Genomic DNA, 13,701 nt, shown 5'->3' on the forward strand with positions numbered 1-13,701 from the left:
AGGGTTCCAAGCTTCATACATCTAAAACAGAATTATTTTGCTTTAGAGAAACTCCCTCATTAACATCAATATATTCTGGCTAGCTAACAAAGAGTAATAAACAAATTAAATTCTCTGAACAATTAACCTGATTGATTTTGCCACAGCAGAAACACCTACCAAAAATAATGATGAAAGCTGTGAGTAAGGCTGCTGGTAGTGACTTTGACAGTTCCAACACTGTGAGGTAGGCAAAGGGAACCAGGCAGGAGCCAAGAAATGCACAGAACTGCAGAAAAAGAAGATCACTGGAGTTACAACCCTCCCCAAGGTGAACATGCATCCCTTCCCTCATCTTCCACACCTGCCAACAGCAGGAGGTATTGCATTATCTGAACACACTCGCTAAGAACATCAGATAAAAGCCACATGAACAGAGACATTGTTCAGAGGACAGAGAAGGCTTCTTCTGTTCTGCCAAGGTGTCAGCAACCCCTGCTGGTCATTCTCTTGCTAGACACATACTGATAAAAGGTATGTCAAGTAGGTGCACTACACATCCACCATACTCTTCACAAGCTAACAGAATATGAAATCCAAGAGCAAAATCCACCCACAGGTTACATCTTCAGCAGTTCAGTATCTCACCTCCACCACACAAATGAGACTGAGGATAATTAGAGAAACAAAATAATTAGAAAAAAAAAAGGCATCACAGTATTTTTTTTTCTTTTCAGTGCCTGCTTCTAGCACTTCTCCCATGTTTGGCTCACAGAATTCTAGAACTATCAATTGCTAGAGACCCAGAAACTAAACCAAGACAATATACCTTCCCAGGTTTTCTTCCTCTTTCTAGGTACAAGCAATTTGCCACTGTTTCTTACTTTGACTCATGTTACCTGCTGCCAGTTTTATGAATCTTGGTCTTCCTAGGTAGCAGAACAGCCAGAGTTTCAGATACAATTCCACTCCCTAGCCTGACTTGCTCCACCAGCTTACTCAGCTCAGTGTCACTGGTGGTGGCAAACTGCAGGTGGCAGTGGATGATTCTGGCTTACCAAAATCCTTGGCTCCTCAGCAGCGCAGCCAGGCACAATGGAGTGGGCAGAAGCCAAATGTTGCCTTTGCAGAACAGGCAAGATATCCATTTCACTTAGCACTGTAGTCCTACTACTTAGCAGCAAGAGTTGGCCTCAGTATTCACTTTACTTTCTTACCTGGCCTCTCACAGACAGTCATTAAGGCTTACAATACATTCACTAACAGTTTTCTAAGGAGCTTTAAAAAACAGGCACCAGGCTAAACAGACCTCTGATCTGATCCAGGAGACAACACTCAGTACGGAAAAACACAAGAGCTAACTAGCTTGATACTAGCCTGGAGAGCCTTACCCCTCTCATTCCCATGTAGTTGTGCTGCTCGTATCTGTCCCCTGGCTTTTGGAAAGGAAAAGTACCATCATAGCCACTAAGGTAGCCAGCAAGTCCAATCAGCATCTGAAGAGGAAAGGCAAAAAGAAAAATGGTCAGGGAAGTATCATTGAAGAACTATCCAGGCTGGCAGCAAATCTGCAAATCTGATCCAGAGGATAACTACTTTATCCAGACATAAAGTTTATGTACAGAATTCATATGCATGCATACTGCCCTTTGTCTAAAATCAAAATCAGAAGGGATCAAAAGGACTTTGACCACTGACTATTAAGGATAATGTCAAGAGAAATAGCAGGTGTGAGACAGAGAGAGAATTGTGTCTCTGTACATTCTCCCATAGCTTCCTATTACTACAGTTTAAGACAGCCCAGCCTTGAAAGGAAAGTTATTTCTCTGAAGGAGTCCACCTTCACCAACACTATACACTGTTGCTAGAAAAAGTTCTTAGATTACAGAATAGCAACTCGAGGCTTTCAGTTGTTTGTGGTAGACATCTCATTCACACATACACTATCACAAACTGTTTGGTTCCTTATGAACTATGATGTATCTCCTCCAAATCATAGAATCAATAAGGTTGGAAAAGACCTCAAAGATCATCAAGTCCAACCTGTCACCCAACACCTCATGACTAACTAAACTATGGCTTCAAGTGCCACGTCCAATCCCCTCATGAACACCTCCAGGGATGGTGACTCCACCACCTCCCTAGGCAGCACATTCCAAAGGGCAACAACTCTTTCTGTGAAAAACTTTTTCCTCACCTCAAGCCTAAACTTCCCTGGCACAGCTTAAGACTGTGTCCTTGTGTTCTAGTGCTGATTGCCTGGGAGAAGAGACCAACCCCCCACCTGTCTACAACCTCCCTTCAGGTAGTTGTAGAGAGCAATGAGGTCTCCCCTGAGCCTCCTCTTCTCCAGGCATAACAACCCCAGCTCCCTCAGCCTCTCCTCACAGGGCTTGTGCTCGAGGCCTCTCCCCAGCCTCATTGCCTTTCTCTGGACATGTTCAAGAGTCTCAATGTCCTTCTTAAACTGAGGAGCCCAGAAGTGGACACAGGACTCAAAGTGTGACCTAACCAGTGCTGAGTACAGGGGCAGAATGACTTCCCTGCTCCTGCTGGCCACACTTTTTCTGATGCAGGCCAGGATGCCATTGGCTTTCTTGGCCACCTGGGCACACTGCTGACTCATATTCAGCCAGCTGTCAATCAGTAGCCCTAGGTCCCTTTCTGTCTGGCTGCTCTTCAGCCACTTCGACCGCAGCCTGTAGCCAGACTCGTGGTTTTATTTCAAGCCTTTCAAATACTAAGCATGCAATATAGTTTTGCTTCTTTCCCATAAGAAAAGCTGCAAGCTGCGGCTCTGGATGTAAAAAGAAAAGTACCATGATGTCAACATCAATTATGAAAGCTACTGGTTGGTGTTCATCACACCCTTCAGCCAGAGGTAAGTGGAAGACTTTTGTCAGCTTCTAAAACTTGTAACGTAAGAGCAGTTTACCTTCCCCAGTGGGGGATGGACATCAAAGAAGAAGGTTCGATTAATGTAGTAGCTTCCCATCTTCCCAAAATGAGTTTCATCCCAACTGGAAAAAAATAAACAAAATCAGCCATTAACCTGATAATACTGAAGGCAGCAAAAAAATCCAGGAAGATCTTTCTACTCATGCTTTTCATCATAGAGAAGGATAGTGTCATACATTCAAAATGAGACAATGTACTAAACTCACTGGGACACCATGGAGAGTTCTTCAGCCATTCCAGGGAGGGTTCCTTTTAATGAACTTGGTATTAGCATTCTAAAACCTCTAACCTGCCCTTTTGATTCCACTAAGCCTAGAGATGTTAAAAGTCAACTCACACATCGCCGAACAGCCTCCCCAAATCCCGGTCCCCTCTGTGTAACATCGCGGGGCCGGGAGTGCGCTGGCCAGAAATCGCAGCCCTTCCTTGCAGCCCTCACTGCCGAGATCCCGCCCCAGCACCTGCGAGAACGAACACTCGCTCGCCGCCGAGCGAGGCAGGGGCGGACGCATGCTTGGGAACGGGGCGAAGGCTGGGAGCCTGGGCGCACGCCCCTCCGAGGGGGCCAAAGCCGGCTGTTTCTGGGGCGCCTCCTGGGTGGAGACAGACACCCACCCACAACCAGGGGTTTGGGCCCGGCACGCCGCCCGCGGGACGATGCCCCGCCGGAGGAGCACAGGCTTCTCCCCGGCCCGTACCAGACGTGCGGCGGCTCCGGCAGGCGGTAGAAACGGGAGACGAAGCTGAGGAGAGTGACGAGGGCCAGCGCCGCCGGGCGAGCCGCAGCGGGAGGGGCGGCGGAGCGCACCGCTCCCACTGGCAGCCGGCGCGCCTCCCGCCGCCGCCGCTGCCCGCTGCGCTGGCCCGCCTCGGCCTGGCCGCCCCCGGCCGGCAGCATCCGCGGGGCTCCGCCGCGCGCAGCGCCGGGCCGGACGCGGCGCATCCTGGGAGACGGAGTCCGGGGCGGGACGCAGGGAACGCCGGGAGATATAGTCCTGCTCCGCCGCGGCTCTCGTAGCCGAGCTCTAGTTGAGGGAACGGCTCTATAGCGGGTCCGGCTCTATAGCGGGTCGAGCCTGACCGTGATCCTGCAGAGTCCCCGCAAGGGGTCGCGGCGCGGGATGAGCTTTGCTGCAGCCAAGGTACGCGGTGCTGGTGCTGGCTCCGCGCTCTCCCTGCGGAGCGTCCCCGCCGGGCGGGAGGGGCGCGGGGGACGATGGCGGCGCCAGAGCTATGGGGGACGGAGTTTGGGGCGCAGGCTCGCCGCCCTCCTCGGCAGCTGATTGGGATGACCTAAATCGGCTTTGGTTGCCCCGGGATCCCCGAGAAGGTCCCGATGGTGGTTACCGGGGGGAGTGCACCCCCGTGCACAGTGTCTTCCGGAGATTTCTGCAGCCCCGGCCTCCTCCTGTCTGCCTCAGTGGGGAACGTGGAATCTGTAACCATGCTAAGTAAAACTAAAGCAGTGGTGGTGTTCGCTTGAGCCATGTGGGCTGCTAGCGCCAGCAGCTGCTGCAGAGGTACTGAGTTCGGGAGCAAAGCTGTACTTCCTCCTTATACCCTTCTCTTTCGAGGCAGCAGGATACAAGCGGCGCCTTTCAGACACCGAGGTTTCCCCTACACAAAACTCCAAGGAGCAGTGTTCTGTCTCATGTCCCACGTGGGTGGTTGCCCTGTGTATATTGGTGTGTACAGGAGTGATGAGTCTCAAGAAAGAGGTGAAAGATGTTGCCTTTGCAAGTGCATCCTGAATATAGCCTGGGAAGAAGTGGTATCCAGAGAAGACCATACTGAAGTGGGCAGGCTTGGAAACCTGAGAGCTTAACAGGCAAAATTTGGGGTGACTCTTCCATCTTCCTAAACAGTGACATTAATTTCCCAGATTTTTATTCTGGATTAGAATTTAACCCCAGATTTCCTTCACTGTGCCACTGATACTGGAAATTAAAGCAGAATCAAACCAGAAATCTCAGTAGACATCAAGGAGGTGTCCTACTGTCCTCCCAGTTCCAACGTGTCTAGCTTGCAGCTTATGGGGATTGTACCTCACCAGGTTGTAAATGGGGGCACTTCCCTGTTAGTTTCCTGGTCCATGCCCAGCTCTTCCTCTGAGGAGGACTAGATATAAAGTCACTCTGGGACCTGTCCACTGAGGATGAAAATACTCCTGCTATTTCTAGGCTTTACTTAGCTGATTGTTTTGCCTGTGATCTGCCCTGCCACTGGGAGCAAAACAGCTTGAATTTCAGAGATCATTCCAGGCCCCAGCCTCTGGAGATATGGTTCCCAGCTGAGGAATGGGTTGTTTTTCCTGTTCTTCTTGTGAAGTATTCTGGGGCCTGGACGTCATAGAGTGAAGCAATTAGCTTAGCACAATTTATGACAAATGATATCGCAGGCTGCAAAACCAAAGATCCGTAGAGAGGGTCAGGAGAAATTACTCTGCCAGCTAAGAAGCCAGAGTCCAAAACAGATGGGGTGAAGGACATGAATTTCTGAGCCAAAAAATTAGTGTAATGAATGCTGTATGTTTCCCTTCTGAAGTCACTGTTTCTGTTTCTTTTTGCAATGCAGCAGGCTAGACATTCGATAAAAAGCATAGCAGAGATTTCTAGTGCTCTGCTTCCAGAACCAGAGAACTTAAGGAAATCAGTAAATACTTTGTCCAGAAAATTTCTGCCAGTACTGCCATCACCTACCTTCTAACTTAAAGACCATTTCTCCAGTAAACTTTGACTAATTTAATCAAATGCATACCTCCTTTAAAGATACCTAAACCACTCTAAATTGTAAGAGAAACATCATGTTTACAAAAAGACACAGAGAGTCTTGGGGCCTCTGGTTTCCTGTTGGCAGATTTTGTATCAGTAAGCAAATATCTCCCCCCTCCCCTGCCTTTTTTTTCCCCCCCTCTCCTTGCTTTTGGTCTCTGGTATAATTTCTATGCTTTTTGGGAGACTGGAGACACAGAGGGTTCCCTGACATGCCTTGGGAATCTATGAAAGGAAGGAGAGACAAGAATTACAGGTTTATTTAGAGACATGCACAAGTACCTATTTCCTGTGGGTAAAGAAAAGATTTTAACACAAAAAACTCCAAAGTTCATATTTTGCACAAAGATGGCCCAGGAGCAGAGAAGCCTGCAACATAAAAAGCCCTCTGCACTGGCTGGTACTGTTGAGAGGAGGGCTACAGGAAGACCCTAGGGGCCCTCCCTGCAAAGCCAGCTGCTGCTCAGGGAGCTTCCAGTCGTTCCCTAGTGAAAGAGAAAATCTGCACGTGGTTTCAGATCCCTGGTTTGTTCCCCAGGGATATATTTCTGCATTAAAAACTGCTGAGAGCCTGACTGTCTAGATATCTTCTTTTATTCCTGGACAAAAAGACAGAGAAATAAGGATGGTTCCTAAATGTGCTTCCTGGTTCTGATACCAGGGCTGGGGCTACCACATAATGCAAGGAGATGTGGATGTGAACCCAGCTGACTGCAGTTGCTCGGGATTGGATCTGACTGGCTGGCTTTTGTGTCCTGGGCACAGATTGGGGGGCATAGTCCTTTTCTCATTGGCTTTAGGAGAGAAGCCTTCCCCCATTGCAGCTGGCTTTAAAAGGAAAGCAAAAAGGTTGTTTTTAGTTCGTGGAGTAGACTGCATACACTGACCATGGCATCTGAAAAGGTGAGAGCTTGAACAGGGTAGACTCATCTGGGAAAGCTGCCTCGGTGCTAGAGTTCAGGTAGAGATTAATTGTCCACCTTCTTGGCTTTCATCTCAAACAGCAGAAACTCTTCTTGTTTGGAAAGCGGCCTGGCCCTACCCCTGTGCAGCTGGAAAAGCTATTTCTTGCCATACAAATACCCAGTGCAGGTGCATAGCACCAATCAGTGGGGAATTTGTTCTAGAAATCTAAGATGGGTTAGAAGTTAGCAAGGTCTGAGGAAGAGGGAAGCTTTGTAATCTTGTGCAGTGCTGGAAACATCAAGTGCAACTGAATATCAGAGGGTCAGCATGAAAGGACAGTGGCACTAGAGGTGCACCCAAAAAAGAGTTACTTTCAGAAAGGAGCCTTTTCTGCACAAAATGTTGCTTTTCCTTGTCTTACACTTCCTGAAATGCCTTCTGTTCATGCATTGTTCTCCTTACAATGCTCTGGTGTTACCACCATACAACCATTTTATGTCTTTCTCTTCTCAGCCGATCCTTTATAGCTACTTTCGAAGTTCCTGCTCATGGAGAGTGAGAATCGGTAAGATCCAGTGTTTATCTCTTACTGTTTTGGTGTTATTGCAGAATATTCCCCCTCACTGACACAGTTAATCAGTCACTTATTAAGAGGAAGATCAGCAAACATGAACCTGGAACTGTGAGGCATTTCTGCAGCAGGAGCAGACAGGAGGGCGTTACTCAGCCTGCAGCTGGTTAGAGGGAAGGACTCCTTTTGTAAAGCTAACATGCTGCAGGTAGCTATTTCTTCCACATTATCTGGAGGGGCTCTACACTGTTTTTACACAGGTACTGCCTCAGTCTCTGCTCTGCCTAGGTCTTGAGAGCTAAGCAGGGCTGGGAACAGTCCCTACTTGTTTTGTAGGTGAGTTCAGGGCTCCCTGCCTTCTGTAAGCCAGTTCAGGAGGGGCTGTGTGGCAGACTGACAAAGCTTATTTTGAACAATGCAGCACTTTTGCTAGGACTGATCTTTAGTGCTTTGGTCTGGCAAATACCAGAACACTATCTTCTTGGTGGAGTCAGGCCAATTTTCTTGAGGGATAGGGTCTCCTGTGGTTTTAAAGCCATTCTTTTCTCAAACTGAGAAGGTAACATTTCCCTGAGCCCATTACCAATGGAACTGGTCTCAGTGTGCCTGTCTGAAGCTGTACACTCTGCTTTCCCTAGCACTTGCTCTGAAAGGGATTTCCTATGACCTGGTGCCAGTCAACCTCCTGAAGGATGGGGGGCAGCAGGTAAGGATACAGCTACCATTGCTTTCTCCAGGGGTGCTGAACTTGGGGATTATTGGGAGAATTGAGATTAGCACTAGAAAGTTCACAACCAAAGTCACTCATTTCCTCACCTTTTCTCTGTAATCAATAGGTGCTTTCAGCCAGTATTCCCTGGCATGCAAGACAGGGAGAAAATGACTGCAGGAGACTAAAGGTTTTCCGTCTCTTGAACATCTGTGACTGAATTTCATAAGGCTGAAGGTCTTTTGCTCCTGCTTAGCACGATACAACTGAACATATCTGGCATGCAGACTTCAGAGAAGCTGCACCACAATTTAAACACAGACTTGACCTCTCTCGATACCAGAAAGTGTGTGTGGGGCAGGGGATGCATGTCTAAAAGATGCTAAGTGATATAGCAAGGGGCTGCAAAAGGCTTGTCAAAGGAAGAGGTGGGTTGTTAGAAGAGATCTTCACTGAGAACTTACTGAGGGGGCTGTAGCAGGGAGTTGTATGCCAGGTAGTAGCACCAGCTTGGTCTGCCAGTATGGGCCAAGATGGAGTTGGAGAACTAGAACAGCAATAGTGACACTGCTGCAGCACTACTTGTCCTGGGATTTGTACCAATGCTTTATCAGCAGGTAAGGCAGTCTGGCCCTGGATAACAGTAATCCCTGAGCACCAGTGAGAGCCTGCTGTAGGTTAATAGTACAGCACAACTTACTCAAATATTGATACTGAGGTAAAGGGAAAAGCCAGGTGGAAAAAAATAATTGGTAACTGAGTTCTAGAGGAAAACAAATAGGAAGAAAAATTTCTTGTTGCATTGATCTCAGGTTTGTTTCCACAGTTTTCTGCTGAATTCAAGGCAATTAACCCAATGCAGCAAGTCCCAGCCTTGAAAATTGATGGCATCACCCTTTCTCAGTCAGTAAGTTACCACATCCCTATTAACCATTCACTCCAACCTGCCACCCAGTCTGGAGACAACTTTGCCACATCTTTCCACCAGAACTCTCATCTGTGTATTGGAAAAGAGATGGCAGTTGTGATAAACAATCCCACTTGGGGCAGAAATAGCACACAGCCTCTGCTAGGAAACTGCTGCATAGAATTTAATCTCAGTTCATCTTTAATTTGTATCTTCACTTTCCACTGAGCAGTTTATGGTCTGACTTAAATGACTCTGCAACTGTGCTAAATGACAAGGTCCCAAGCAGACGTCAAAGGGGACATTCTGTGGCTTCATTCAAAAGCTGTTGTATTCTCTTGGATCAGCTTCCCTTTCCCAGATACCTTTCCAATTACCTCCCCTTATCTCTGTTCATTACAGCTAGCTATACTTCATTACCTAGAGGACACCCATCCTAACCCCAGGCTCCTGCCCCAGGATCCAAAGAAAAGAGCCCAAGTCAGAATGATTGCTGAACACATTGTTTCTGGCATTCAGCCACTCCAGGTACTGTCTTGTCATAGCCATACTAATGAGAAACCCAGGATGGGTTTCTAGGTGTCTGTATCTCTGAAAAGCTCAGCCAATAGACCAGCAGACCTTAAGGCTGTTAGCAGATGCAATCTCTGCTTGGCCTCTGCCTCATCTGCCAATGACAACAATATGTATTGCCTACAGAGAAAATCCTATAGCACCCCAGGGGTCTTTGCAGAAACAACAGAACCCACACAGTTTCACTGCTGGGCCTAGGATGGTTTAGGAAGAAGACAACTGAGCAACCCAAAGGTCAGAGACAAAGCTGCTACAGAAGAATGATTCTAAGACAGCAGAATACATTAGTCAGTAAGGGTGAGAACAGGGCTGGTCCAGCAGGCTAGGGCTTCCAGTTGGCAAGCCCTCAACTCCTCCCCTCCACTGAATGGGGCAGTGGGTAAGCTGCAGCCAGCAGTAGTCAATCTAACCTGCAGACTGCTTGCCTTTGCAGAACCTGAGCATCCTGAATCAAATGGGGGAGAAAAAAATGGAATGGGCTCAGAACTGCATCTCATCTGGCTTTAAAGGTGCGTCCCACATCCAAAATGATCAGCACTTCAACTGACCCTTCAGAATGCTGCACCTCTGGGGTTCTACTTTCCTCTTTGAACAGAACAGCCCTCCCTAAACTGGTGTGCTGGAGTCCCACCCTGCTGGCAGAGGTAGTGCTCTTTCTGCCGAGTCCTTTGCCCAGGACTTTGCCCAGGTAGCTCTCCAGGGTCTCAGAGGAAGGATGCTGTCCAGGGCAGTTCTGTGCATGCAAGGGGAGGGCCTAAGGCTTCCTCTATACTGCAGCAGTTGATTCATCCTGAAATATGAGGGCTGACAGCAGCTCTTTCCACGCATCTACTCCAAGATTAGAGCCTTGTGCTTCAAGGATATATCAGTCTATACTTAAATGCTTTTGTAATCAGACAAAAGATACCTGATGGCAAAATCCCACAGAATCTAGCAAGTAGTAGAATATTTGGTTACCTCCCTGGGAGAAATGTGGTGCTTTTTGTTTCCCCAAAACCCATTTCTCCCACATGCTGGAATGGCAGGCACATCTTCACTTCTGCAAAGGTGCAAACAGACTGAACCTCTGCATTTTTCCCTTCTCCACTCTACCTCCACACTACCTTCTTAGTATTTCAGGTGCATTGTGTGAAGCAGCTGATAATCCCAAAAAGCTGAAGGACTGTAAAGACTCCCATGACTACACTGTTGTAAAATTTCTGTTCCTTCTAGCTTCTGTTCCATACAGGTCATTTTTGATATTTATCTCAGAGTGAAAATGCACTTGCTCATAATTCAGTCTTAAAAGATCTTTGGTGTTCCTTTCAAAATGAGTTTCCTGTATCTCACGCCAATGTGCCACTTCTTTTGACAGCACTGGAGCAGATTCTGCAGCACACTGCTGGGCGCTACTGTGTGGGGGATGAAGTAAGTATCTGTCAGAGTATTGTGTACCACTGAAGAGCTGAGAATTCCTGTATATTTCATAAAATAGGAAAGGAAGGAAGGTGTGGAGACACAGCACAACCCCACCCTGTGATTTGAGTTACATGTGCTACCTTCACCCTAAGAGAAACAGCTGCATGAATCCTATTTAGGCCCTTACTGACTTGCAGGTAGTTACAAAGATGTTTATTTGTCCCTACCTCTGACCTACTGATGGCCACTCTGCAGCTGTACCTAGGATTTTGCTGCTACTAGAGAATGTGGAAACAGATTACATATGTTTCATCTGTTATGAGATTTGAAGTTCTGTCATGGGAGCAAAGCTTGGCTCAAGAAACACAGATTCAATTCTTAGCTCTGCTCTGTGGAACTGTTAACCAAGCTGCACTGTATTTTTCTGCTCTATTTGTCCAGTTCTAACATGGATAGACTTCAGAGAGCTCACATAAAAGCTGTTCTGACCCTTAGCAAGGTAGAGGCCTCTTGGGCCTCTCCCCTTTAGCAGTTCTGTTTAGCAGGAAATTGGATCTTTCCTATAAAAGGCTGACAACACAGGAGAGCTTCTGCAATACACTGTAATGCAGAGGATTTTCTAATAGGCACCTTATGGACCTGGAACCCTTGGTGGGCAAAGGCTAGTTACAAGATCTTGTGCTGAGTGCCCTCTGAAGGGCACTCAGGACTTTGTGACCTGAGGAACAGGATGACAACTGCTTCTGTGCTGCTAAGCAGCAAGTCCTTGAGTCTTTTCACATTGTGAGTCACTGAGCCTGTGTGCAAAGGCACTATCACATATCAAGCCTTGACACTGGCCAGAGCTGCTAGATAATCCTGCAATACAAACATGCAAAATTTACTCCTCTTCTCCCAGCCATGCAAACTCCCTCCTCCCTCCATTGCTTCCCTCTGTAGCTTGCCAGCAGACTTGTTTGCTCAGAGGCAGTTGCCATAGAAGCACTGTGTCCTTGAGGTCCTCACAATCAGCTGGTAGATATGAAGCTCCCCAAAGGGTGATGGCTTATTCTGCTAGTGACAGCTATGAAGTTCCTTTCCATGCACCATTGTTGTATTATTACTGCTAGATTAAAGAATGAGATTGTCAGGACAACTCCTCTGTACTGGACAATAAAATAATTCCTGCTTCCAAGCCTGCTGCCACACTGAAGTGTGATGGGACAGGCTCTGAGTTACTCTGACCTCTTTTTTTCTGCTACATTTGCAGGTTTCCATGGCTGATCTGTGCTTGGTACCTCAAGTTTTCAACGCTGAAAGGTAATTACAGCTAAGCTGGTGGCACTCTTCAAGGGCATCTGTTCCTTGTGCTGGGCTGTCAGAGCTTAGCTTCTGCTGCCCCTTGTGCCTGTAAAGAGCAGCATCCTTTCTGCCTGGCCTATCCAGTTATGGATTCTTCTTTGCATTCATTTTCCTGTCACAAATACTGTCTCTTGTGGAAGCTCTTGGAAATAAGGAGCTGTGCTGTCTTCCAGAGGCTCCTGGGAGAAGCCTGATCTTATGGCCTTAGAAAAATTAAGGCTGCTCATGCCCCACATCCTCTATCCCTATTTCCCCTATATTCGCACTACACACAGTGGGAAAAGATGAATCAGACTATATTTGTTGAAAACCTATGCTAGTAGTGGCTGCACAATTCCCAGGAAGAGCATTGTGCCTTTGTATGCTGTGCTGCACTCTGTGTAAGAGCCTGAAGATGGAAGAAATAAACCTAAAAAAAGATGAACCTTTTCTTGCATGTTGGGCAAGCACAGCACACTGCTCTGCCCTTCTGATCACAAACTCTCTTCCTTTTGCAGATACAAAGTAGATATGGGTCCATATCCTACAATAACCAGAATAAACAAAGCTCTCCTAGAGTTAGAGGCATTCAAAGTAAGCCACCCATCCCGGCAGCCAGATACTCCTGCAGAGCTGCGAGCTTGAAGCCCTTCTACTCATTAAATCAAGTAAGCTGTCAAAGAAGAAAACAGGTACAGCTTGAGTAGGACTTCAGTGCCAGCAGGAAGCCCTCGTATCATTGTCTCACTTTCATCTGAGTGGGAAGAAAGACAGAGGATCTGGAAGTAGCCTGGATGGGATGCTTGGTGCCATGGTTTAGTTGATTAGATAGTGTTGGATGATAGGTTGGACTTGATGATCTCAAAGGTCTTTTCCAACCTGGTTAATTCTATTCTATGCCTGTGCTGGAAAGTTTGCAGCTATTTCTGACTATATTTTTTTCTATCTGATGTATCTCCATGAAACAATTAAAGCAGAAGTATCCATAATTATCAGAAGTCCCACTTCTATGTCTTTGGGTTGGGGAATGTGACCATGAACAACTGTGAAGCATTGAGCCAATTCTGGACTCTCCCCAGGGGCTTCTTTCTACCATCTAAGTGCATCAGGGGACCAGTGCACGTAGTGTGCTACTAACCTAGTAGGTCTGCTTGTCCTTGCAACTGCTTCAGAGCTATGGCATAGTCACCAGTGCTGTGGAGATAAATAGTTAAGAGCTAGTCTCTGACAGAAGGCAGCTTAACCCCAACCCTCCTTGAGTCCTGCAGGTCTTGTGAGAGTCATCAGTCAGCAGTTCTGCCACCTCTTGCAGTGACAAGAGAATAACTTCCTGCACAACTGACTTGTATCTCTTCCTTATGTCTAGCAGCAGACTTAAGGGATTTATAACAAAAGCCTGTCCAAAGCAAGGTGGTTGTGCCATAATCAGCAAGACACAGCCAGCTCACTCCCATACCCTGAAAACTATGGCATTCTCTTCCCATCCTCAAGACACTGCTCTAGGTGCTTTCCTAGTCCTCAGCTGCAGAGTATTGCCCAAGGGAATCCCACCTCAGATTCCCTCCAAACCAGAATCATACCTGACTATGAGGACCTTCCAAGCAGCAGG

General features: G+C 47.3%; 2 protein-coding genes across 3 annotated transcripts in view; one reads left to right on the forward strand and one right to left on the reverse strand.

Moving 5' to 3' along the window:
• The window catches only part of POMT2 (protein O-mannosyltransferase 2), a 32,874-nt gene extending 28,994 nt beyond the window's left edge, over nucleotides 1–3,880 (reverse strand). Inside the window, exons 1-4 of the mRNA XM_068148647.1 lie at nucleotides 3,636–3,880; nucleotides 2,915–2,999; nucleotides 1,371–1,475; nucleotides 160–268 (exon numbers count right to left, since the gene is read on the reverse strand). Coding sequence (XP_068004748.1) covers nucleotides 160–268; nucleotides 1,371–1,475; nucleotides 2,915–2,999; nucleotides 3,636–3,880 — 544 coding nt within the window. The remainder of the gene's footprint in view (nucleotides 1–159; nucleotides 269–1,370; nucleotides 1,476–2,914; nucleotides 3,000–3,635) is intronic.
• Nucleotides 3,881–3,915: 35 nt separating this feature from the next.
• On the forward strand, nucleotides 3,916–13,090 carry GSTZ1 (glutathione S-transferase zeta 1). Of its 2 annotated transcripts, none has more exons than XM_068148648.1 (9): nucleotides 3,916–4,079; nucleotides 7,128–7,179; nucleotides 7,824–7,891; nucleotides 8,721–8,801; nucleotides 9,204–9,329; nucleotides 9,808–9,883; nucleotides 10,729–10,781; nucleotides 12,022–12,071; nucleotides 12,611–13,090. In XM_068148648.1, exons 1-9 carry the CDS (start codon nucleotides 4,059–4,061, stop codon nucleotides 12,735–12,737), a joined length of 654 nt encoding a protein of 217 aa, XP_068004749.1. In that variant the 5' UTR covers nucleotides 3,916–4,058; the 3' UTR covers nucleotides 12,738–13,090. The 2 variants fall into 2 exon arrangements, with proteins under 2 accessions (XP_068004749.1, XP_068004750.1); XM_068148649.1 differs by lacking the exon at nucleotides 3,916–4,079 and adding an exon at nucleotides 6,506–6,611.
• Nucleotides 13,091–13,701: the final 611 nt, after the last annotated feature.

The sequence above is a fragment of the Melanerpes formicivorus genome, unplaced genomic scaffold (genome assembly GCF_026170545.1).
Source record: "Melanerpes formicivorus ecotype bairdi unplaced genomic scaffold, bMelFor1.0.p_v2 SCAF_17, whole genome shotgun sequence".
NCBI lineage: Eukaryota > Metazoa > Chordata > Aves > Piciformes > Picidae > Melanerpes > Melanerpes formicivorus.